This window comes from Oryctolagus cuniculus, chromosome 10, assembly GCF_964237555.1.
Source record: "Oryctolagus cuniculus chromosome 10, mOryCun1.1, whole genome shotgun sequence".
Classification (NCBI taxonomy): Eukaryota; Metazoa; Chordata; class Mammalia; order Lagomorpha; family Leporidae; genus Oryctolagus; species Oryctolagus cuniculus.
The window spans coordinates 87,585,729-87,612,086 of record NC_091441.1 but is presented as its reverse complement, the minus strand read 5'-3'; the positions used below and the strand labels follow the sequence as shown (position 1 = coordinate 87,612,086).

Genomic DNA, 26,358 nt, shown 5'->3' with positions numbered 1-26,358 from the left:
TGAAAGGTATTGGCAGGGCACAGAATAGAATCTGACTGGCCTGATTGAGTTCTTTCATCTCTGCATGAACAAGGCCCCATGTAAAACAAACCAAAAGAAATCCTCCTCCCTGGGTTTGCTAACACTCAGCAAATATGGCAGCATCTGTTGATTTAACTTTTTAATTCCAATTTTTCTGACAGCTTTTAAAGCATTGTTTTCCAAAGAGTATTCCAAGGAATACTAGTCCTGTGAGAAGCTTCTAAAAGGCAGGTTCTGCTGTCGAGTAAGAATGGGAAATGAATGCCACATGATAGGCTTCTTTGAAATTTCCAATGAGTACACGGGATTAGAATGTTGGAGTAAGAAAACTATGCTTTTGCCTCGTGTTTTCTGATGTGACTTAGTAAAACCCTTCCCTGTAGAACTACCTTGCTGAGAATCACAGTTAGTGGAAATGCTGCTTGCAAGTTTCCTCCATTTCTCTGGGTCAAAATCCATCATAACAGCAATCATAGACCATCACAGTAGTAGAAGCTTATTAAGAAATGTAGTCATTCTACATGGGCATGGTATAGCTGGTGTCTGTAATCTCGGATCCCAAGACATATGTACATTTTCTGGGGGGGGGGGGGGGGTCATCTTACACACCTTTGAGAATGTGATAAAATTGTAGCGCCCTTGCTCTTGCAGAGGTCACATTGGCTCAGATTTGTATATACCGTCTTTGTGGCTCTGAAGCCAGGCTGCCAGGATTAACAGTCCTCCTCCTACATGTGGTTATAGCCAAGGATGGCAGCACTAGATGACAAGCAGTGGAGCTGTATTTATCTTCTCTTGAATGTAGCTATCTGCTGGTTCAAGTTAAGCAATGAGTAGTGTGAAACCTAGAAAGCCCAGTACCCATGGAACGTGTGAGGTATTCAAACAAGACCTACCTACGCTGCTTTCAGAAGCAGCTGAAGTGAGAGAAACAAAGTAGGAACTTCAGGTGTTTTGCACACTGGCAAGAGGTAAAAGAAAGAAACGTGAGACGGAAGAGAATTTAGAAACTGAAGCCACAGTGGGCCTTGGTAGCACAGGGTTAGATGCCCTCTCAAGCTTCCGCGGCGACTCATGACCCCGAGTCATCAAAACAGTAAGTTTTCTGTATGATGCATAAGTTCATGTATTTCACCAATAGATTTAGGAACATAGTGATCCTTCCACCATCCCTTCCCTCCTGCCCACAGTGCAACCCTTCCTCCTCCTCCCTCTCCCATTCTCTTCATAGTTTGTAATATTAAAACCTAAGAAAACATCATTGCAAGGGATCTATTTGGGGAAACGTATTTTCATCCCAAACAGGTAAACTGCAAAAAGGTAGGCCATTTAGAAGACAACCACTCTGAAACAGAAGTCATTCTGGAAGACAGCTAGGTCGGACATCGCCTCCACGTCTGCAGAGGGAGGGTCCTCCAGGATCGTGGAGTTACTTCCTGGAGAGTACCATGCAGCAAGCAGCACTGCAGGACTGACCTGCCCCAGAGACGGCGAACAGAGCCCTTGTGGAAAACCACAAAGTGCTCAGAGTTCTAAAGCAGAACACTGGCATGAGATGTTTCTCTTGGTCGTCTTGGGCAGTCTTCTCTAAGAGGTAGTGATGGCTGCCCAGACGACACAGGTTAGCTCAGGAATCAGTGATGAGAGGGAGTGAGATCGGAATTGATGTTGCCTGATGTCATTAACTTTTTTCTTCTCCTGTGTCCTAGGGTCAGAAGGGAAATCCCAAGGGGCGTCAGAACGAAAGGGTGGTGATCCAGTATCACTACACGCAGTGGCCTGACATGGGCGTTCCTGAGTATGCCCTCCCGGTTCTGACTTTCGTGAGGAGGTCCTCGGCAGCCCGGATGCCAGACATGGGGCCAGTGCTGGTACACTGCAGGTAGGGCTGTCACCTCCCCCCTCCTCGTGCCTGGGGGTCAGCCGCTGGGCAGAGATGATCCTGAGTCACAGTGACGGTGCCACTGCTCTGTTTGATGAAAGGGGTAGACCAAGGCATAAGGCCTTGAGAACTTAGACCACAGGGAGTCTGCCCCTGCTTTGACTTGGGATCCGTGAGGCCTGTTACATACACAGGCCGATTTAAACAGCAAGAGAGAGAGACAGAGAGAAAGGTCTTCCTTTTTTTTTCCCCCGTTGGTTCAACCCCCAAATGGCCATGACCAGCGTGCTGCGCCAATCTGAAGGCAGGAACCCAGTGCTTCCTCCACTGCCCTCGTGGGCCACAGCAGAGAGCTGGCATGGAAGAGGGGCGACAGGGACAGAATCTGGCGCCCCAACCGGGACTAGATCCCGGGGTGCCGGTACCGCAGGCGGAGCATCAGCCAACTGAGCAGCGGCCCAGTTACATAGTCTTAAAATAACTGTATTCCCAACGCAGTCTTCTTAAACATCCCAACCAGATATGTTTCCTGCCTTTTTGCAATCATCTGGATTACTAAAATGCCCATTGCTTATAAAGAAATTGTAGGTTGAACCTAATAAATAAAGCTTTCCACAGCAGGTAGAGTCTGAGTCTCTGTGAATGGCTTTTCTGAAGGATGCCTCTAGATAACAGCTGTACTCTAGATGAAAGGATTTTACTGTAGTTGAGATGTGCTGTATGAAAAGCACCGGAAAAGTCTGGTTTCTGAAGCCGGTTTTCTCGTGTAACTTTGACACCTTTAGGTGGCTGCTTAAAATTGCTTTCATTGTGTTTCCATTGCAGGTGCATTCCTGACTTTGTTTTTAAACTTCAGTATGCCAGTAAGGGATGCTAGTTACTCTGATGTAGGTGGCATTGCTGCATGGCATTTTCTAAGCATATCTTTTGACCTGTTCTCCTGAGGATGCTGCTATAGAGGAAGTCCATTGCCAAAGTTCTCCTAACTACTTTCTTGCTAATAATTCATATAGGACACTAAAATAGACATTGAAGCCTATTGAACAGTGCAGCGTAAACAAATTCCTGCTGGATGGGGATCTGCCCAGAGAAACTTTCCAGTGGGTGTTCTTTAAACAACTAAGGAATACTGATTGTTCTATCCCTAGATAAACATCCCTTCAGACAGGAACTTACTGCGTGTATTAGTCTAAGCAGCAGACTTGGAGAGTTGTGCAAAAATGGGTTTATTGAAAGGATAATGGCTGCTAGCAGAGTCAATTACTGGGAGAGGAAGAGAACCAAGTTACAAGTGTCAAGAACAAGGAGAAACTCCCCCCAGGAAGCCTCAGCAGATCTGGTTCTGGTGTCGAGATCCCAGCTCCTGTGCCAGACACTTGTCTGTTCTCCCATCCATGAGTTGGTTTCAGGCCTCTGCCTCAACCTCAAAGGAAGGTGGTGTCTGCTTGAGCTGCAAGGGAGGCTGAGGAGGCAAGCACATGGGTTTCCTTCACCTCTGTTTCTATGCAATACATCTGTCTCCTCCTAAGATGGCAACAATCCCAGGATTTTCCCAGTGCTGCCCATATGAATAATTAAACAGCAGGGTTACTTCTATAAGTTTTCTAATCTATGGTTAACAAGTATGGTATCCTCATTTCTTACAGTGCTGGTGTGGGCAGGACAGGCACCTACATTGTAATAGACAGCATGCTGCAACAGATCAAAGACAAAAGCACAGTGAACGTCCTGGGGTTCCTGAAGCATATCAGGACACAGCGCAACTACCTCGTCCAGACAGAGGTAAGCAGTCTCCGGCAGGGCCCTCCTGGGATGCCAGCACGCCCTGGGACTGAGAGTTGAACAATACTGCGGAGACAGATGTATTCTCATAGATTGTGAGCAGCAGGTATGCTGACCATGGTCTACTCTGAGGAGCAGTCTCCCATTTCTATGCAGATCTTAATATTTGGGTTTCTCAGTGACCACAAGTGCCCTTTGGAAGCAGACAGTTACATCAACAGCTAGTTCAGGTAACGATAAAGCCCTTCACTGAACCTATGGGAAGTTCCAGGCCCAGTATGACAGCCAGAGCTACACTTAAAATGGTCTGTACCCTAAAATAACAATGGAGAAGCAAGGATAGGAGAAAATAACATCCCCATAAATGCCTGAAGGAATTCCCTGTTAAGGTTGCCTTCGTGAATGGGTGGCCACCCCTTCGGAGCCCTCCTCCGTGACTAGCAGAGATTGTACCTTTTAGGAGCAGTACATTTTCATTCATGATGCCTTGTTGGAAGCCATTCTGGGAAAGGAGACTGAAGTATCTTCAAGTCAGTTGCATAGCTATGTGAACAGCATCCTGATACCTGGAGTGGGAGGAAAGACTCGACTGGAAAAGCAATTTAAGGTAGTAGCACTCCAACTAAAAATCTTTACACAGGAGCAAGGAGTGTGGGGGTCATGTGTTCTTTGCATTCACCTGTGCACTAAAATGGATTATTTGTTGTATTCCTTACTATGATGCGTAGGAAAATAAAAGTGTGACCTTTGTCAGTGAGCAGTTTTGGTGTTGAGGTCGACAGTATTGTGCTGCATTTTCTAAAGAATGTAGTACATCAACTGCTGGCTACAGGTCTTCATCAAGAGCAGCTATTTATAGACATGTTGGCCTGAAAATATCCCTGGAAAATTATTCCAGAAGGTAACGCTGGAGAAAAGTTTTCTCCTTCATTGTTGGTCGTTTCCTTTGATGAAGACGTTAAAGTGCAACTAAGGTTTATATGAAATGCACTTGAGTGAAGATACAAGAGAGGAGCTATAAACACGGTTTCATAGTAATTTAGATCTTTGTCCATTACTAAGTGTTTTCCAATGTCTTAGTTTCTCAGTGTTAAAATCAGGTTTTTTGTATAATATTCTATATGGACTTGCTCATTTTGTGTTAAGGTAGAAAGAACAGGATGAGTCTGTGCAGTCCTAGTTTTTGTGGTTAACACTTTGCCAGGCAGTCTCATTGCTTACACTGAGGTTCCAGTGTCTCCACAGAGTATACAAACTACTGCCAAATAATCTGAGGTAATTAACAGTGAGAACACAGGGTATCACTTTACATGTTTCAAAAGAGGTCTTACAAAATAGTCAGTCTGCCTTTTCCATTTGTGTGAAACAAGCTTAATTCCCAAAGCCAAAATGCCGCAAAAGTCAAAGCTGTACTATAGCACCTGTGGAAATTATTTTTAAAGACTTAAGGCAGAGTTACAGAGAGCATCTTCCATCTGCTGGTTCACGGCACAAATGCCCAAAACAGCTGTGGAAGACTGAAGCTGGGAGCCAGGAGCTTCTTCCAGGTCTCCTGTGTTGGGTGCAGGGACCCAAACTCCTGGGCCATCCTCCACTGCTTTCAGCAACCGGGATTCAAACTGGCACCTATATGGGAGGCTGGCATCACAGGTGGTGACTTAACCTGCTACACTGTAGTACCAGCCCCTGAGAGTCTTGTGTGAAGTTACTACCTTTTGGCTATGTGTCATGTGAAACATAAATGATTTTCTTGATTAGACTCGGGTCACAGAAACTTTGTCCCAGACACGTGGGATGAGAGAGGTACAACCACTTTGAAATAGAAAATTGATCAAAGAAACCAGGGAATGGGTGTTTTTACAGGGATAATCATTTTAGAATTCAAGTAAGAAGAGACAAAGGAAACTACATCCAGGGTCCATAGCAGTGGTACTGAAACCTTGGTCAGAGACTGTTGCCCAACACCTCATTATGTCAGGTGCCTCCACCCCAAGGGGTGGGTCAGTTTGTGTCCTCCTCTTCCTATCCAGCTCCCTCTAATGGCCTGGGAAAGCAATGTAAGATGGCCCAAGTGCTTGGGACGCTCCTGGCTTCGGCCACTGTGAACATCCGGGGAGTCAACCAGCAGCGACACAGAAAACGTTCTTGTTCATCAATAATCTGATTATTGGTATTTTTGCCACAATTGTCAAGCAGCTGTGCTCAGGTGTGCCTGTGAATGAAGACTGACCTGTTGCTTTTCTTGCAGCTGGTCACACAGTGTAATGCAAAATATGTGGAATGCTTCAGTGCTCAGAAAGAGTGTAACAAAGAAAAGAACAGAAACTCGTCAGTCGTGCCATGTAAGACCTTAAAATCTATTAGATGTCATGTGTCGGGTGAAGAGGCAGCTATGACCAAAGGGAACATGTTCTTGGTGGTCCCGATTTCAGCAAATTGTCTTAAACTAAGTGGCTCGCTCTATTTGCTATTGAATGAAACCAAGGCACTGCTGATTGCATATATAAACTGGACACAGGGTAGACACAGGCGTGGCTGATCATTGGAGAGATTTAGCTCCACTGGAAAACACCACTGTGTCCTAAGCCCTTCCAAGGAAGAAAGCTAGGGATGGGGGTTGGAAAAAGAATACTGTGTCCTAAGTTGGTATAACTGCAATGGTATCAAATTAGGGTCCGATGTGATCGGACGCCCAGTCTGTCCTAACGATGCAGTATAGGTATACTCTTAGGGAAAACCCTCCCGCAGTAAAAACTGCACTTCTGAAATACCTGTGTCCTCCTGGGGATGTGCAGCAGAATCTGCTTTTACCTTCTGCCTTACCTGGAATCTGAAAGCAACTGAAGTATGACCAGCCCAGCCGCCGCAGGGGGAGCCAGTGGACCATCCTCTTCCCCAAGTCCATCTCAGAAAGAGCCGCCGGTTGTCGTGTGTGATAAGGCTAACGTGGTGATTTTGTTTTTCCTGTGATAGCGGAGCGTGCTCGAGTGGGTCTTGCACCGTTGCCTGGAATGAAAGGAACAGATTACATTAATGCTTCTTACATCATGGTGAGAGTCAGCAGCTAATTACAAATAAATTCAATTAAACTGAAAGGTGCTAAAGAGCAGATACCACCTAGTGAACGGCTGCATTTGCGAACTCATTTCTCGATGGGTAATAGCGGAAGTATCGAGATTTCTGTATCTTGAAAGTTGTAACCAAAGCTTCCCGATCAGTGGGGTACAGAAAAAGAAGCAAAATGCTTCTTAAGGAATTACTGTTATTCTTTATTTCACCCATCTAGTCTTTGCCTAACTGTTGAAATGACTGTTAAGTAAAAACAGCAGGGGTATACGGAAGTAAACCGCACGGGGAGAGAAAAATTGTCTGCACAGTGGCAGCAGAAGCACTTCTGAACAGTAGCCAAAAGTACTGAGTGCTTCTCCCAATTACTGTAATGTGGTCACAAGGATGCTGATTTCATGGGTGCATTTTGTTACCCCCAAAGTCAGAATGAAGCAGTCATAATAACTGATTCTTTGGTTTTCCCACTAAAGGGCTATTATAGGAGCAATGAATTTATTATAACCCAGCATCCTCTGCCACACACTACGAAAGATTTCTGGCGGATGATTTGGGATCATAATGCACAGATCATTGTCATGCTGCCAGACAACCAGAGCTTGGTAAGTAAAGCACATCTGCTATATATTAATGAGCCCAGGCGGCTACAAGCATAAATTACTGTGCTACCTTGCCACAGGGCTGTGGTGTCTACATACTGCTAGCAAGGGGAACTCCTCGCATCCTCTCAAGGTTCTGTCCGTCTCCATGCTGGGACTGGAGTCTCTGAGGCCAGGCATAGCACCCTCCAATGGTACTACATGTGCTCATGTGGTAGGAGGTTGCCAAAAGCTCTTCTCCGCCACCCAAAAGAATACTGTCCCAGCAGGACGGATAACATCTTATTAGAGTCTGCCTAATAAGGAAAGGCTACTGGGTTCCAGCTTGAGGGCTGCTGTCAGACTGAGAGGGCGAAGTGGTAGTGAGGTTCCTTTCTCGAAACAACACAAGCAAAGGGTGGGTGAGTGCCTGCGCTCTCATCTCATGCGTACTTGACTTGCAGAAGTAGCCGAAGGTACTACATGGACATGTGAGCCCACGGAGGCAAAAACGAAACCCACAGAGGGTCTGCCTTCACCAGTGTGGGATTAATGAGTTTTTTAATCAAGAAAGAACAGCCTGTGATTGAACCCTAGTCTTGATGACATGCATTTGACTGCGTGCCCAGTCAGTGGGAACTTCACGTTGCCGCCGCATTCTGCTCCAGCTTCAGAATACCGAGGCTGCTTCTGTATGATGGAATGGCAACAAAGTTGAGAATCTTAAGCTCAAAGCTGGAGTGTAAATTTTCAAATTAGCTGGCAACTGGGGTCTATTCTGTTTGGCATGTGGAAATTGGAGGCATTTAGGGTTGTGAAAACGTTCATTTGTTGGATGAGTCAGTATTTTGTTATTGCCACTCACCATGGCACCTCCACCCAGGAGCACCCTGGCCTAGGGAGGCTAGGGGGAGAGTGGCTGGAACGTGCTACAGATTGCCAGGACGCTAACACCAGTCCCAGAGCCTGGCATGGCCTGTGTCCTGGGATGGATCATGGCAGGTTTTCCCAAAGAGGCTGCTAGTAATAGGCAACAATGCAAAAAAATCTACAGCTATCACTTTACAAGACCACAGTTCCGTGCGTAACCCCAAAGTCACTCATTCTTAGAAAGCACCGTTACCTCTCCCCGAGACCAGAGCACCTGCTGATTTAATCTTTTTAATGTTTCTCTGTCTTCAACTGTATTTAAAATTCCTTTGGTAGCCTTTAAGCTAGTTTCCTATTAAATGCATTACAATTCATCTTAAATTGTTCTCATTATTCCACTATGGATAGTAAGGTTCAGATAAAATGTATGCAGGTTCACAGCTGATCCAAACCTTATGCTTAATCTGTATACATACTGGTTACACTTAGCTACCCTGTCCGTCATCACCTTGTGTCTTTAATACCGGTTGGGAGGGCCGTACTTGCATTTCCTTGGGCAAACATATTAAAACCCACGACAGTTACAGACTTCTTTTGTATAGACTAAACCCAATTGCTAATCTGTTTCCCCTTATGCTGAGCTTTAAAAATAAAAATGTACTTGGCAATAAGTTATATTGAAACTTGAAAGGGTGATAAGTCTTATTGGACTGCTGGCTCATTTCTGATGCAACAATGCAAGATTAAACAAAGCCTTCTTTGTTTTGAACATTATTCAGAATTATTTTTGACTTCTAGGAGAGTAACTAGGCATTTTCAGGAAACTGCCCATAAAAATCTACATACAACAGGCAAATAACTCTAGTGTATCATTCCAGCTGATTTGAAAGGGGGGTGGGGATGGGTGTGTGTTTGTGTTGCTCACCAACTCTGGTGTATGCGACAATTAACTTTTTCTTGAACATGCAGAGTTTGCAGGGATAGGATTCAAGTCCCTAGCCTGAATGTCTATTTTTAATCTTAACATGGATGAACATGTAGAGCTTGCCGCATTCAAGGCTGAAAGACTCTGTTAGGAAATGTAACGTTGACAGATTAACTTGGCTTTGAAAGCGTGCCTTCCACGTAGGGCCAACAATCTTATTTACGCACAACTGCTTTCCGAAAAGGTTCTGTCCCTTACCATTAGATGGGTGATTTTAGACAGTTTGTGGACTTCTGTGAGCCTTGATGTCCTCATCCCTGCCCAGCCAAAGACCAGATGACTGAAAGGTATATGAAAAGGGACTCAGTACACTCCTACTAGATTAACTATTTGCCAAGAGTCAAAGGAGAAGCAACGCTGATGAGGGTAGAGACAGGGAAGGGGGGAACTCTTGGACACTGTTGGTGGGACTGTAGACTGGTACAGCCACTATGGAAAAGGAAGGTTTTAAACAGTTTTTTAAAGAAAGATATAGCTTAATACATGCACTAGCAGCCCCTCTGAGGAGCACTCCTGCCCTCCCCTATTCATTGTAGCATTTTTCACAATCATCAAGATATGGAAAGAACATCATGTCTGTGGATGGAGAACCACAGTAAGAAAAAAATTATTCAACCCTACAAAAAGAGATCTTGCCACTTGTCACAATGTGAGACTGAAGGGCATGATAGTAAATAAAAAATAAGCCCGACAAAGAAAAACACTGATGCTGTCCCTTACATGTACAAGCTAATGACCTTACAAAGCTGGAGTCCAAAGCGGTGGCTACCAACAGCAGGGAATGGGGAGGAGAGCAGGACATGTTGGTCAAAGGATACGAGGCAGCACATGTGTATGACATAGAAATCTAGATAGCTAATGCACAGCATTTAAAAATCACGCTGAATACTCTGACACGCAAATGAATACCTATGTATTGTTAGAAATATTAATTTGCCTCACAATAGTAACTTTTCAATATCTAGAGGTATCCTAAAATATCATCTTCTATATCTGTAATGTACATAATAAAAATTAATTTTAAAAGCAATCCCGTACCTCACTAGGCTATTATAAAAATTAAATAAGATGGCTACATTTATGACAATCCTTTGCAAAATGTTACTCAGCTGTGTAATTGTTTACATAAGCATATGAAACCACCATTAGCACGTCTTGGCTGCTTAGGCACCAGCTATGGACTGATGTCTTGCAGAATCACTGACTTAGAAAAACCAGAATACTTCTCCACTGGAGTATAACAGCCCTTAGAGGGGTTGTTAAGAGTGACAGTTGAGAGATGCTAAGAAATGGTTATTATCAAAATGCATTTTTAAAAAGGACACAATAACCATCCACCTCCGCATGATTACATGAGGATATAAACCTATCTCTCACAACTTAACCATCACCCTCAAATTATCTTTTAAACTTGAGAAATCATTCTGCAAGAAAATTTAAAACAAGTCTTCCACCACACTGCAAAGTGATTTTTTTCTTCCTTGGTTCCCAAAGGCAGAAGATGAGTTTGTGTACTGGCCAAGTCGAGAGGAATCCATGAACTGTGAGGCCTTTACCGTCACCCTTATCAGCAAAGACAGACTGTGCCTCTCTAATGAAGAGCAAATTATCATCCATGACTTCATCCTCGAAGCTACACAGGTAACCCGAACCTCAGGGCCTACCTAATAGGCAGACTCGGACCCTGGACCTTCCTTCTAAGTAATAATAGAGTAATGTACCACCCTCCAGACAGGCCCAAGCACTTGAGTGAGACTTAATTTGAAATACATACATTTCCCTTTTTTTTCTCCCTTCAAATATTTGCTTTTTCCAGCTGGCTAGATGAAATGTAACAGTTCCTCCAATACAGCATGCATACCAATAGGTCTGCTGACCTAATTATAAAAACAATATACTAGAGCTCAATATTTTCTTGCCATCAGAAATGCAAGCCTTGAAATGCGCTGCAGAGATATTAGGTTTTTTGCTGTAAATATTTTGATGCATTGCAACTAGCTTCCTGTGGGATATGTAAGAGAGAGGACCCCCTTGCATTAGTAATTTAAATGATGATCCTCAAACCCTTCCTTGTTTTTTCTTTATATCCTACTCTGTCTTGTTACCCCTCAAGGTAAAGTCTCACAGGTTACTGTCAGTTGAGATTTTGGCCTAAACAAAACATTTTACTGTTTCATTACCATCACCTGCTACTCCTGAGTATTTTCATTCCTATTAGCTACCATGTGGTTAACCTAACTTTGCTCAGAGTTCCCTGGAACAGCCTGCGCCTGAGAAATCCTACATGAAACAGAGGATAGGCTGTGACGCACGTTGTGTTGGTTCTAGGATGACTACGTCCTCGAAGTTCGGCACTTTCAGTGTCCCAAATGGCCGAACCCAGATGCCCCCATAAGCAGTACCTTTGAACTGATCAATGTCATCAAGGAAGAGGCCTTAACGAGGGATGGCCCCACCATCGTTCATGACGAGTAGGTATCTCTGTGCTGTTTTTCCCATTCAGACATGTTTCCTGTTGATTCGCTATAATAAAGAAAGAATTTTCAGACTCATCCTCTCTCAGCTTGTGACAGTTCCATGTTATTATGAAAATGTCCAAGTGTTCTGCTTCTGTTTCTATTGTAATCTGTCAAAATCTTCCAAGCCTTTAGGTTCACCTAAAGTAGGTATATCTTAGGCCTACAAAAGTAGACTTAGATGCTTCTTGAGGTTAAGTATAAATTAATTAGTTATAACACTTTAACATAACTCTTTAATTAAGCAGTTCCATTAATTTTAAATCTTTATATTGAATTTTGACAACCACATGTTAGGAAAAGAACCTTTTAAACATAGGATTGAGTTGGTATGTAGGGTAAAGTTACTCTTATTAATGACAGTCTTTAAAGCTAAGGATGTGTTTTAAGTTTTACAGTACTACCTTTTGGGATTCAAAGGTAAAGAACATGGACCTTCACAGAGAACAAATAGCTTGTTCTTGATCTCAGAGTGATGTTAGAGTACAGAGGGGCTGGGGGTCCAGTAAGAAGGAAAACACCTTATGGAGGACAGAAATTTGTAGTCAGATGTGTTAGCCTGGCTCATTTAGAACCTTAAGCCACTACAAACCACATTATACATCCTTATTTCTACCTCAGGTCAGAGACAGCTCCCTCAGCAAATTCTCAGTGCATACTTTATGCTCAGTAAATTACCAACTACTTCCTCGAAGTGCACACAGACTTCACCTCAAGTGAGAATGCCCTCCTCTTCTTGAAGTAGGCCATGCTATTATCTGCTTAGCAAGAGTGACTATTCCAAAATGATGGCCTGAGTCTTAATTAGGATAAAAATTAAATAGAAAAACATTATAAGGGAGGGTGTTTGGCTCAGTGGTTAAGATGCTTCTTGGACGCTGCATGGTTCAAGTACTTGGGTCCCTGTCACCCACATAGGAGACCCAGACAGAGTTTCAGGGTCTGGGCTCAGACCTGCCTGCTGTGAGTGAACCAGCAAATGGGAGATGTGTCTATTTTTCTCTCTCTGCCTTTCAAACACAATGGAAATAAATACTTTTTCGAAAAAGTATTACACTTGAAGCATCACTTTAAAATCGATCCCTGCAAAAGTGGCACAGCGTCCTACGACAAGGTAGTGGCTATGAATCAGTACGTAGTTGCAGCATCAAGTTACGGGGCTGCTTGTAGCTTTTTCCCTCACTCGTTTGTATCAGCTGCTACCAGTGCCAGTCCCGGCACAATTCTATGGCTGCTGTTCTGTTAACACTCTGAGGAATTCTCTGCTGAAGTCAGTCATGCACCACCACCAGTGAATGCCGCTTACTGATTATGCCACCTCTAGAATGAGTCAAGTGCAGCTTGCTCTCAGGCCCACACCCACAAAGGGCACAGTCCTCCAAAGACCAGTGGCCTGATGAAAAACCACCTGCAGAAATGTGTTAATTAACTTATCTGCCACCCACGGGGAATACATTGATTGCATAGAAATTATTTTTCCACATTACTCAAAAGCAATCTTAACACATTTGTGAACAATTGCTGCAATCCTAGTGCAACACGCCGAACCACAATTCCTTAGTTTGACCTGCTTTTTGTCCCTCTAAACGTTTCTTCCCGATGCCTTACAACTACTTAGTTGTACCAACCAGAAACACGCCAGAGTCCCTTTGGAATCCTGTTCACCTCCACATCCAGCTGGCCTCTAAGTCTCACTGGCACTTTCGAGCCTTAAAGTACACTTTGCATATCCTGTATAATCCAGTCTAGGTTTACATCTGTAGCTCTCAAGTACATCCCATGCCACCTTGCCCTTGCTAGTGCTGTTTCCTGTGAGTGCTCCCTCACTGAACACATAATTTGGAAGTCACTCTCTTGGAGACCATCTCCATCTCAGCCCACAGATACTAATTAAAATCATAAACAGCGGCCGCCTCGGTGGTGTAGCAGGTAAAGCCACCTGGCTGTGCCACCAGCATCCCAGATGGGTGCCATTTGGAGTCTTGTTTGCTCCACTTCCGATCCAGCTCCCCACGTTCCTGGGACAGCGGCAGAAGATGGCTCACGTACTTGGGCCCCTGCATCCGCATGGAGACCTGGATAAAGCTCTTGGTGCCCAGCCCTGGCCATTGCAACCATTTGGGGAGTGAACCAGTGGATGGAAACTGTATCTATGTATCTCTATAAACTCTGCCTTTCAAATCAGTTCTTAAAAAAAGGGGGGGGGGGCAGAGAACTACAATTAAATTGGCAAAGGAAGAGATACTAAAATTCAAGCAGCAAAACATGCTAATGAAAATAGTAACTTCAGGAAGGAAAAAAAATCTATGATTACACTAAAACAATTTCAGAAATGTTAATTTACTAAGGTATGGTGATGTCTACTTTTAAAAGTTCTTTCAGAATTTTATATGAAAATAATTGTGAATAAAAAGCTTGGGACTACTTAAATATATCAGGAAGGAAACTGAAATCGAACAGAAGTGTTCATGTGTTTAGTAAAAAGCATAAAATATGTATTTTTTCAGAGCCGGTGCCATGGCTCACTTGGTAAATCCTCCACCTGCGGCACCGGCATCCCATAGGGGTGCCAGATTCTGTCCCGGTTGCTCCTCTTCCAGGCCAGCTCTCTGCTGTGGCCCAGGAGGGCAGTGGAGGATGGCCCAAGTGCTTGGGCCCCTGCATGGGAGACCAGGAGGAGGCACCTGGCTCCTGGCTTCCGATTGGTGTAGCTCCGGCCATACCAGCCATTTGGGGAGTGAACCAACGGAAGGAAGACCTTTCTCTCTCTCTGTCACTGTCTATAACTCTACCTGTCAAATAAAAAAAATGTATTACATGTATTTTTCCAAAAGTAGGCATTTCAAACTGCACAGCTTGACTCATGGACTACTGAACATTGAGCCTTAGAAAGGAATAAAGATGAAAAGCTTAGTGAACACATGGTATGTGCTGATCTGTCCAGTTACTACACCTGAACATGCTTAATAACAGTACCCACATCACAGGGTTACTTGTGAGGATTAGGGTGTTACATGTGAAATACCAGGCAGTAGGCCGGCGCCACAGCTCACTAGGCTAATCCTCCGCCTTGTGGCACCGGCACACCAGGTTCTAGTCCCGGTTGGGGCGCCGGATTCTGTCCCGGTTGCCCCTCTTCCAGGCCAGCTCTCTGCTGTGGCCAGGGAGTGCAGTGGAGGATGGCCCAAGTGCTTGGGCCCTGCACCCCATGGGAGACCAGGAGAAGCACCTGGCTCCTGCCTTTGGATCAGCGCGGTGCGGCGGCCATTGGAGGGTGAACTAACAGTAAAGGAAGACCTTTCTCTCTGTCTCTCTCTCTCACTGTCCACTCTGCCCGTCAAAAAAAAAAAAAAAAGAAAAGAAAAGAAATACCGGGCAGCAAGTTAGGCACGTATTAGAACATCACACACAGTACTCATTACTAAGAACTGAATGAAAGGAATGAGTTCTCCAACTATTAGGGCCCACCAAGTCTTGACCAAAGCAACATTTAAACACTAATACACAGAAGATTTAATGGAACCATGATTTAAACAGACAAGAAAGGCTTAGCACCAGATAGGACAAATATATTGGCCAATCCTACTTATTTGAATATGGATGCAAAAATGTAAAAAACAAATACAATCTAATAAAAGAACTGAACATCATTTTACACATCAGATTTATCCTGCTAGTAAAGAGCTGGTTAAGCATTACCAAAAATCTGTCAGTGAGGTCAGGACATTTTTGAGGGAACTTAAAAAAAAATTGCGTGTTGAAATAACAATTCATGTCCCTGCCTTCTAAAGAACACACTTTTCGCAATCTAAAAATGGAAAGCATTCTGCTTGATAACTGCTATCTCCCAGAGGCCAAGAGCCAATATTTTTATTCAGGAACTTGATCATCCAAGACACAACCTGACCCCTGCTGTCACCTCCAGTATATAACACTGTTTAAGTTCCTGCCAATACAATAGAAGCTAGAGATAGAATAAGCTCGAAAGTTGAAAACAGGCAAAACTGATACTGGCAGCTAAAGATATGGCCAACTACCTAAAAAATCCACAAATGATTACAACTTGAAGTACACCCTATGAAAATCAGTAATTTTCCTATACATCAAGTAATACTACAGAAGGCCTTGTTAGAAGTAACACAAACTCACCAGTAGTACCTAGGAATTAACGTAACATGTAACCAGCAAAGACTGCGGAGAAAACAATCTAATCTATTGGAAAGCCATCAAGTGCCAGAAAAATGGAGCAACAAGTGACATGAGCAGAAACCTCAACATTACAAACAAGGATGTTAATTTCCTCAGTTCCATGTGTGTATTCAGTTCAAACTAATCAAAAGTTTTGTGGTCCTCCCTAACTTACTACAAAAGAAGTTGGAGGTGGAAGGTATTTGGAAATGAATGTACAAGTAAAAATGAAAATATATATGTGTAGAGCACTAAAAACATTTATTATTAAATGATGTAGAGAAACCCAGGACTACAACAGAAAAATACTTTATATAGATTCTTAAATAGGTTTTGATATCTGTTACACAGCCACGTGTTTGATAATAGGGCAGCTAGTGCTGATAAAAGTAAATTACTTCATAAATGTCAGGAGGGTCAGTGTCTGGAATGGTGCCGAAGACACTGCTTCTGCCACCAGCACCCCTCTTAGAGTGCAAGAAGTCAAGTCCCAGCTCCACTTCTTATTCCATCTTCCTGTGAATATGCACCCTGGGAGGCAGAAGGGGTGGCTTGAGGACTTGGCTCTTGACACTCCTGTGGGAGACCCAAAATGAGTCAGTCCCAGGCTCCCGGATTCATCGTAGCCCAGCTTTGATTATTGCAATGGACAGTGACTCAGGGAATGAAAATACTCTCTTGCTCTCACTCTCTCTGCCTTTTAAATAATTTATTTTTTTAAGTAAAGACAACTGGTTACCCACTGGCAAAATCAGTAGAATCAAATCACCCCTTACACTGTAACAACAGTAAGATTCAAATAAAGTAAATAATTAAAGGAAAAATAAAACATAGAAGAGTATCTTTAAAATATTGGGCTAGAGCATTCTCAAACTAAATTCCAAAAAAGCAAAAGTAAAAGATTAAGTGTACTTCAGTTTAACAACATCCAAAAAAGACCATAAACAACCTGAAGAGTTGTAAGAGACTGAAGTGCAACATATACTATAATTACTCTAACTTACACTTCCATTCAAAAGAGACAAACCTAATAGAGGGGCCGGCGCTGTGGCGCAACGGGTTAACGCCTTGGCCTGAAGTGCCAGCATCCTGTATGGGTGCCGGTTCGAGTCCCAGATACTCCTCTTCAGATCCAGCTCTTTGCTATGGCCTGGGATAGCAGAAGATGGCTCATGTCCTTGAGTCCCTGCACCCACGTGGGAGACCCAGAAAAAGCTCCTGGCTCCTGGCTTCGGATCGGCGTAGCTCCGGCCATTGCGGCCATCTGGGGAGTAAACCAGCACATGGTTCTGTCTGTCTCTCTCTCTCTGTGTAACTCTGACTTTCGAATAAATAAATAAATCTTAAAAAAAAAAAAACCTAATAGAAAGCACTCAAGATATATCAGCTGGGCAGTTTTCAAAAAGGAAGATACATACGGTCAATAAATACAAAAAAATTTAAAAAGCAACCTCCCTGAGAGTCAAGCAAATGCAAACTTAAACAACAAGAAAAAGAGTTTCACCCATTAGATTGGCAAAATAGTTTGAAGTTTAAAATGAAGACCACAAACAATCTTCTCATGCTGAGTGCAACATGAAGAGGTAACCACCATGTGGGGAAGAAATACGGCAGTATCCTTAAAACCACTAACAGGCATACCTGTGACCCAGCTCTTCAATTTGTGGTACTTTGGACTAAAGGGCACAAGACACAAACTAGCCAGAGCGGAGGCAGTCAATGCGGTATGTTTTCCATGGATGGAATAATGCAAGGTACTGAAATGTACAGTACAACACTTTTTACCTCGCAGGCTGATTTGCTAATTAAAAGGGAATTCGACCTTATTTTCACTCATATGAAATATGCAAAACAGGTGCAGTACTTCAGTTAGACATATGACTTCAAAAGCTGCATTATTCAGTGGTTTGTAACAGAAGAGTGGGACAGTGCATGTGACATGCAGTCTCATTTTTACCCCTGACCCACAATGCCACTTAGCACAGATGGAAGCTCAGTGCCATCACAGGTTCCCATAACAACTAGACTTGCAAACCTGGCCTTTTTGGGTGTCAAGCAAAAATAGCCATGTTTACTTTTTCCAAGGATTTTGTATAGAGTGCTCTCATGTTGAAAGTTCCATTTCGGTGCCAGAAATAATTAGTTAATAAGAAACTAATTTTGAAAATTCTCTGACTTGGTTTTGAGCCACACATTTCCATTTGTTATTCTTCCTATCTCAGAAGTTCAAGTTAGCTTTTTGGGGTGAAAAAAATTTTCAGAGCCTTTCATCCACTGCCATTTGTCCAAACGCTGAGGTTCCCTTCTACCATTTTTCCTATTGTACCACCCAACTCATTCCCAGCACTGTATCTTCTATAGCCCTCATTTTTTTTTTTGAAAGGTACAAAGAGAAAGAGCTTCCATCTACTTTTAAGCCTCTCCTTTACCATCAGGTATCTAGCGACACGTCTGATAACCAGTTTGGGAAATCTCATATTCATAAACAAACATCATCTTTGTGCTAGCTTCCAAACCCTTCTCCCTATCCTGCATTTCATTAATGTCTGTCTTCTAGAACAGATGTCAATACAAGTGACTCAGTTTCTCAAAAAAGAAATGCATGATGGTGATTTCTTTCCAGTGTATTCAGTCCCTTAATAAATCTGAAACAGTGTCTTCCACCCTCCAGGTATGGAGCAGTTTCAGCAGGAATGTTATGTGCCCTTACCACCCTGTCCCAGCAACTGGAGAATGAGAACGCTGTGGATGTTTTCCAGGTTGCAAAAATGATCAATCTTATGAGGCCTGGTGTCTTCACAGACATTGTAAGTATTTGCTTATTTGAAAAACCTGGACAGTACTGGCCAGCGCTCAGACTCCTCCTTTAGAGCAGTGGTTCCGAACTGGGGGTAGTTTTGCCTGCCACTGGCTGTTTGGGAATGCCTGCAGCCTTTTCCGACTGTCACAAATGCAGACGGAAAAAGGAACCCTGGCATCTAGTGGATACAGGTTAGCAATGTTGCCAAACGTTCCAGTGTGCACAGGACAGCCCTGGAGCATGTACAATGACCTGGCCGAGGCTGAGACACCCTGCTTCAGAGTGCTCAGTGTTCTCTGTCAGACACGGATAGTCCCTTTTTGGAATGAACCATGTCAACCGGAGAACCGGTCCCAAGTTAACAGACATAAAGGACAGGAAGAAGGTAAGGAACTTAATCATCAAGGATTGGAGTGATCTTGCTCAGCAGTGTCTTCAATAACACTTATGCTATTCCAGTTTCTCTAGCATGTTTTCCACAATGACATCTTTATTCGGTATTTCTACCTGACATAGAATTACCCAGGTGTTCTCTGGCTCAACTGTCTTCCTCTTGTTTTCCAGGAACAATACCAGTTTGTCTATAAAGCAATGCTCAGCTTGGTCAGCACTAAAGAAAATGGAAACGGTCCCATGACAGTGGACAAAAATGGTGCTGTCCTAATTGCCGACGAATCAGACCCTGCCGAGAGCATGGAGTCTCTGGTGTGACTGGAACCCTGCAAGGGCGCTTACTTTGTAAACTTCTTGAAGACTGAGAACTTTTTTGAGGCCTTTTTTGCCAGACTCTAGGTTATACAATAACCCAGTTACTTTTTTACACTGATAAAAGTTTTGATATTTATTTTTTGCCATTTTATGTCTTAATGGTATCCTACTGAGCATTTGCACCTCTGTTCATTTCACACAGTGAAACAGTTTTACCTAGTTTGCACTATCTGATCAGTGTTACTGCCTATAATCTAATACTAAAGCAAACCCTGACGTGACATTCCATGATAGTACACGCTACTCTTTTAGTTCAGTACAGTGCAGGTCTTTGTTCTGACAGTGAATCTCGATTTTACTTTGATTACTGCTAAAGCGGTTGCATTCTACTAGCAGGCAATGCTCGACTTGTCCTCAGTCATCCTCTCCTGGTTTTTTTTGGTTGTTGTTGTTCTCGTTGCTGTTGGTTTTGTTTTTGTTTTGAGGCATTGCTCAATACTGTATGCCTTCTGTATTTTAAAGGAGTGGATAAGCATTTACTTTTGCAGAACAACAGGCTACCGAAAGCTCCAAGGATGGTCTAGTGAGGTCGTGGCCTTGAAGACAGTTCCACTGACAGGGTTAAGAGATTCCATAGGACATTAGAAGGCTTAAGGATTGCTTCAGATGAACACTTCCTATTAGTTGCAAAGTTATATTCAAATCTTAAAGATTATGTCAAAATAAAAGACAACTCTGTATTATGGCTTTCACGGTAGCTATGTGGACAGTGTGTGTTATTTCCATGTTGACTCTGAAGTAGCTGCACCCTCAATTCAGGGCTGTCTGAAAATAGAGAGATGGGAATATTTTACACAGCTGTGAAGCCCTTTCTTTACTCTTCACTAAGGTTTCTTGGCTTATAATACCATACCTCATGACAGATAGAAGAATGAAAACTTTTTGCTGTATCATTTTGAAACTAGTCCTCTAAGAGTTCCCTATTGCTCATATAGATGTCTAATAAAAACTACCTATGTAGTCAAATTCTTTCCTTTCCTTTTTGCCAAATGTCTCATACTAAATATCTGGATCCCATACATTCTACTATTTCAGCTTAAATTGAAAACACTGTATTAGCAAGACTCTTGGGACTAGCTACCCTCCTACACATAGCAAACCTGATTTGGAGAAAAAAACCAGAATCATGGAAGCAGGGAAAAGTGTTGCTATAAATGTTCAAGCAATTTTTTTAAAAGAGACAGTTTTGTATGCTTTTGTGTACTTTAGCCTCAAGAACAGACACACTAGAGGAAAAGACGCCTGTAATCGGTAGAGCCCAAGGAAGTGATGTGACTTAACTTCGGAGCTATATTCACGCTGCAGTATGTAATAGGAAAATTCAAAGCATGTCTAGGAAATGTCAGTAGAATCTGTTAGAAATGTAAGCTACTTACTGTGATTCATTTCTTCCACTGCATGTTTGCTTTTGAGGGATGGCTTCCAACAGAAGCGAAATCCTCTCCAGAACTGGGCCTGTTAAGAAGAAGAGGATTTTGCTTAGTTTTTAAATGCCTAGTATGGCAGTAAACTTCAACAAAGAGGCCACAGTGGCTGCCATCAAACTATGTGAGTAGGCATTAAAGCATTAATGATGATCAGCACCGGGGAAGTTTTTCAGAATGGTGTTGGGGGACCAAAGAGAGAGTCTACAGGCCAAGTGCAAGAGTTCACGTGCACAGGCCAGGTCAACAGAGTTCTCAAGACCTGCCTAGCCTGCTAGGTTAAGTTCACTTTTTCATTACACAGATTCACCCATGCGAGAGTCTACATTTCAAAAACTGTATGTGTCTTAAGAAAAAGTGTTCAGGTGTTCCTAGTTTGTTACATTAGAGGTGCTAGATGACATGGATGCCTTTTCTGTCTCCCTGCTCCCACCAGGGGTGAGAGAGAAAGCTCCATCTAACACAGGAAAGCTTGAACCTAGGAACATGACATCTGCCAGAAGGCAGAGGGGGATTGGAAGGCAAAGGTTTCAGATTCTGGCCAGAGCTGAACTTTTTAGCCAAGCAAGTGATTTTAGCTGTTCAGAGTATGGAATTGCACTTGACATCAGGAAGTGACACAGAAGTCCCCCTGTACCTTTTTTCCTCATAAAAGTATCCATTAGCTGGAAGACAGGTAGCACGTATTCCCTTCTGAACTCAATTCATGGAAATGCCTACCCTCCAACACAAATCTGTGACTCTCTTAGTATCAGAATCATGATAAACAGACAGCCAGTAAGGTGGATAAATGCATTATTAAGATGGTTGAGAAGTTCTCTGTGAGCAATTTCTGTGTCGACAGCAGACTTGAACCACAGCCTACAAATGCTGACCTGCTGGCCTACGGAGCAGTTGCTATTTGCGCATCTTGCCAAAAGAATCCAAACACACTTCAATGAGGACAGTGACATTCGGCAGTCCCTCACTCGCACCACAGAGCATATCACTAGTTACTGGCAAAAAGATGCTTCTGTCTTTCCAGAGGCAGAGAGTTTCAAAGACAACAGTGTCTTTGAAACACAAGCACACTGCTTAGTAAATAAGGTTATCATCACTTGCACTCGGGGGGGAAGGAAATAGCTACTGCAAATTAACGTGTGCTTTCTTATAAATGAAGATGAATTAGTGTACAAATTTAGTTCTAGACAAACAGAAAAATCTGAGTTGCAATGATGACACCAAGTAGCCATGCTGGACATCAGCAAAGAGACACCTGTTGCCTTCAGAAGAGTTCTTTCTTGCATCTGACCACCATGATACCTCTAAAAGGTAACATCTAGATTTGAAGGAGGATAAGTTCAATTGGTTTTCCTAATTTTTATGCCTTGGAGTTTTTATAGTCCGTTTCATGTACAAAGTCCAGCAAGGTCAAAGAAAGTGTTTAGGCTGTTGGGATTTTGAGCCCAGAGTGACATAGTGAAATCAATAAATAACCTTACTTATTTTATAAGAACACAGCACAACTGCCTTGTTATGACTTTTTTAACGCATATATATTGTATTTAAAACTAAAATACAAATACCAATTTACCAAAGATACATATTACTAATTCTAAGCAAAAAGAATTTAAAAACCCAAACTCACCCTAATTTCCGAAAAAATAATCAAAACATAAACTTTAGTGGTTATAATGGAAAATGCATTTTCAACTCCTACATTCTAAAAGTGGTGTTCAAATGGTGCCAGTGAATTTTTATATGAAGGGAAAAATGCCTGCTTTTTTTTTTTAACAGCTCTAATTACATTTAACCCTTTGCACTTTCCCTTTGTTGTCATTTAACATACAGGACATCAGCTTTTCTTATCTCTAGAAAGAAGGCATGCTACAAATAGAAAGGAATTGTAATAATGATATTTGGCCACTACTTTGTCTTAGCTGTTAAACTGTTTTTAGTATTTTTGTTAAATATTTGCAAAGGGAAGCATTTTCTACAGAGGATAATTAATTTCAAGAAAAATATCTTGAGTTTTACGAAATAAACATCTCCAAAAAAGGAGACAGTCAATTTTATAAAATGTCGCAACTCTCCAACATTTGGGGTAGTGACTCCTTTTTTGTTAAGGCGTTTGAAACTAGCAAGCAGCCATTGTTTCTAAAGAATCCAGCCTTCATGTTGACTCCTGTTTCGTTCACTTCATTCTGAAATAGCTAAAAGTCATTAAAACTGTAAATATTTTGTTGCTTGGGTAAACATCTTCTGGGAACTTTGTATCTATGGTATATAATCATAGAATTTTATATTTTCATATAAAGCTAATTTTTTTCTAGTTTCAACTCTGTCATAGTTTTTTTTTTTTTTCTTTTCGTGGTGGATATGTGAATTCAACTTTCTGTGTATTGAAGTAGCAAGAACCATCTTTGCATTCCCAAAGAATCCAACTCGTGTTATTTCTTTGAGGCAGTGATTGTGAAAGTTGGGTTTTCCTTTTTAATTCAATTACCATTTGTGCAATAGGAATTAGACATAATTAGTCACTGAATCCATCTGTTGCATTGACCCATATTGAAAAAGTGATTTTTTTTTCATTTGTTCCAAGGGGGGAGGGGTTTTGTAACCTGAAATTTTTCCCTTTTTTCTTCTGTTTAAAACTATATCAAATCATTCTATTATAGTGTTATTTAATATGTAAATTGTATTGCTATACATAAAATAAAGTATGGTTTTTGATGTATTCATTGTGTGAAGCATTTCTATGAAAATGTCTACAGGCAACAAAATAAGTTACTATTTTTTCTTACCAGATCACATCAATACCCTCCAACCCTCAGTTTTCACAGCAGTAAAACACACAGAAGTAGTCATCTTTACACAGGCAGGAAACTAAATAGCAGTGTCCTTGCTATGTGGCTTTATCAGTGTTTCCCTTCTTTAGGGAATCAGCAGTGACACATTTACTGCATTATTGAGTCAAACTTCATTCTGCTTTATCACTGCACTGCTAACTTGTAAACAGAATTGCCATTTTCTCTCGCATGTCAATTGTTTGTAGGAACTTGTCCCTGTCAATACTGAGAGTGTACGGTGAAGGAGCGGTCCTGGTATAGTAGTCCGTTTTCTAGTACCATAATGAGATACTTGATCTAGGTACTTGATCAAGAATAAGAGGTTTCTTCAGCTCACAGTTTTAGAAGTTAAAAGTATAAACAGCATTGTGCTGGCTCTGTCCAGGGCCCATTTGGTAACGCACTGGCATCAAGATGGCAGCATGTGCATGAGGTAGAGATGACAAGGTGACACAGGAAGCCAGAGCCCCTTTCAGGGACTAGACTTGCTCCTTTGGAACCACTCTCCAATAGTCTTAGCTCTCTCAAGAACAACGAAGGTTCCATTACAACTGTGTTAATCCCCTTGGTGGGAAGCCATCCCCTACAAGGATCTCAGCCATCTCCTACTAACTCCACCTCTTAAAGATTCTGCCTCCTCCTAACATCACCACGATGGGGAGGGATACAGTTTCTGACATGAACCTTTGGGAGACAGATCACATCCAAACCATAGCACCCAGCTTGGAGAGTGTTTGAATACATACTATATTAGCACAACTGCTTCACAAGGAACCGAGACACTTCCAACAGGTACCCAAGACCTGACCTTGGCAGATTTGCTCTCTCATTCTCTCTTAACTTTCAGGGCTCCGACTGAGTTTCTGAGCTCTCACTAGCAGCACCCCTTTTTCTTTTCATGGAGCTAAGTGCTGGTATCTCATTCTCCCTAAGTAGCCAGGAATTGAAAAAACAGCAGAATTTCTGAGTATGTGGAAACACAATTGTATCACAAAAGAGTAAGTATCTCTGATTATACAAACCTAGTCTCCCTCAAATTATGCAACTGCACCACTATGTCTCACAAAGGACACCACCGGTCACAAGCGGATGCCCTGCAGACTGTTCAATCTACAGATGAATCTATCCCCTATCCAGAGCGCCTGGATTCAAGTCACAGCTCCACTCACGATTCGAGCTTCCCACTACTCTACATCCCGGGAGATGGTTCCTGCTACACAAAAGAGACCTGCAACTTCAGCCCGGCATGGCTCTGGCTGTTGCGACAGCTGGAAGGAGAGAACCAGCAGATGGCAGATTGCTCTCTGAGTGTCTATGCCTTGCAAATAAATAAGTAAATACTTATATTGGTCTTCAAGCATTAAAATCCTTTACAGCATGGAACAAAGTTGGTTCCCACATTCCTAACTACCTTTAAGTCCACCCACAGATGATTCCATTAAGTAGCAATTATGACTGCTTAAAAGTAATAAACCAATTTTATAATCAATATTTTTTTTAACTGTCCAAGATAGAAAAGGAAGCTTTGTTTCTGCTGCTAAGAGTGGGGCGGAGAAATAGGGTGCAAAAATGGAGCCCAAAGCTCTATTTTTAAAAAGCTAGTTGTGAAACTTTATGATTTAAAACCAAGGCACTACTAACCATCCCTGCATTCAGAGACGGGAATACACACGCTGGCTTTGTATTTCTGCCTATGCTGATGAAATAGCATGAAGGCTCTAGAAAATGAGAACCAGAAGCTGGTTGTTAGCAAATTAAAAGTGGTTTCTGTGATTATGAAGTTTGGCAGGCAAGACAGAGCAGCATCTTATATGAATCTAGCAATTATGCTGCTCAAAAATTTAAGAAGAAAAAATAACTATCAGACTGGTAATCTGAAATATTTGACTTTTGTAATTAACTGGCCTATATATAAAGTAACTGTTTTCCTTCCCCTACATACTTGCAAGATGTGAAGTTAGCCTTTGTGGCAATATCCAGTAGGACTTGCAAAGCTTACAATATTCTAAATCAGAAGCATCTTTAGAACTATGTCAGAATCCGTTCCATAAGCATTTGATGAATACCAACTAAAAACCACATGTTAATTACTTCTCCATACAGCATGTAAAGTCATTGGCAGAGGCACCGGAACTCAAATGAGGCAAAGATTACTATTTAGTCTTACAAATTAGCCCTTCAGTTTATTCAAAATTACTGGGCACTATAGTAAAGATCGTTTTCAGGGAAAGAGTACAAAAAGCATTTGTGCACCAGAGTGAGCAAACAAGTAAAACTTGTAGCCACAGATGTTCTCTATTACTTTCTGTGCTCACAAAATTACCTTTATTCTGTACTTAGTTACTGGAACTTAACAAAGCTTCTTCCCAAAAAAGAAAAATTACACAAGAATGAGGACTAGAGTCAGAGCCCAGGGTTCCAGATGATTCTGGGCAAATTATACTCCCAGGCACCATCTTCCTCTTCTGTAAAATACATAAACTACTGTTTACCTTATGGCACTGCTCTGAGGAGTAACTGAGACCATACAGGCAAAGATCCCGGGGGAGTTCACAGTAAGTACTCAACACAAGCCATTGGAAGGATTGTGCTATCTGGCTTTATAGACCTGATTAGCAGACCTGGTGGCAATCATAAAAAGTCAACTACG

General features: G+C 42.2%; 1 protein-coding gene and 1 long non-coding RNA gene across 5 annotated transcripts in view; one reads left to right on the top strand and one right to left on the bottom strand.

The window, feature by feature from the left end:
* The window catches only part of PTPRG (protein tyrosine phosphatase receptor type G), a 774,814-nt gene extending 751,218 nt beyond the window's left edge, over positions 1 to 23,596 (top strand). For all 4 annotated transcript variants that reach the window (XM_051852247.2, XM_008260863.4, XM_008260864.4 and 1 more), the window contains 10 exons: positions 1,731 to 1,903; positions 3,550 to 3,685; positions 4,146 to 4,292; positions 5,934 to 6,027; positions 6,659 to 6,735; positions 7,225 to 7,353; positions 10,679 to 10,825; positions 11,513 to 11,655; positions 18,560 to 18,695; positions 19,253 to 23,596. In XM_051852247.2, coding sequence (XP_051708207.1) covers positions 1,731 to 1,903; positions 3,550 to 3,685; positions 4,146 to 4,292; positions 5,934 to 6,027; positions 6,659 to 6,735; positions 7,225 to 7,353; positions 10,679 to 10,825; positions 11,513 to 11,655; positions 18,560 to 18,695; positions 19,253 to 19,399 — 1,329 coding nt within the window. In that variant the 3' untranslated portion in view covers positions 19,400 to 23,596. The remainder of the gene's footprint in view (positions 1 to 1,730; positions 1,904 to 3,549; positions 3,686 to 4,145; positions 4,293 to 5,933; positions 6,028 to 6,658; positions 6,736 to 7,224; positions 7,354 to 10,678; positions 10,826 to 11,512; positions 11,656 to 18,559; positions 18,696 to 19,252) is intronic.
* Positions 6,552 to 26,358, bottom strand: part of LOC127492427 (uncharacterized) — a 56,650-nt gene continuing 36,843 nt past the window's right edge. Inside the window, exons 2-3 of the long non-coding RNA XR_007921888.2 lie at positions 20,833 to 20,911; positions 6,552 to 6,691 (exon numbers count right to left, since the gene is read on the bottom strand). This is a non-coding gene — a long non-coding RNA (uncharacterized lncRNA). The remainder of the gene's footprint in view (positions 6,692 to 20,832; positions 20,912 to 26,358) is intronic.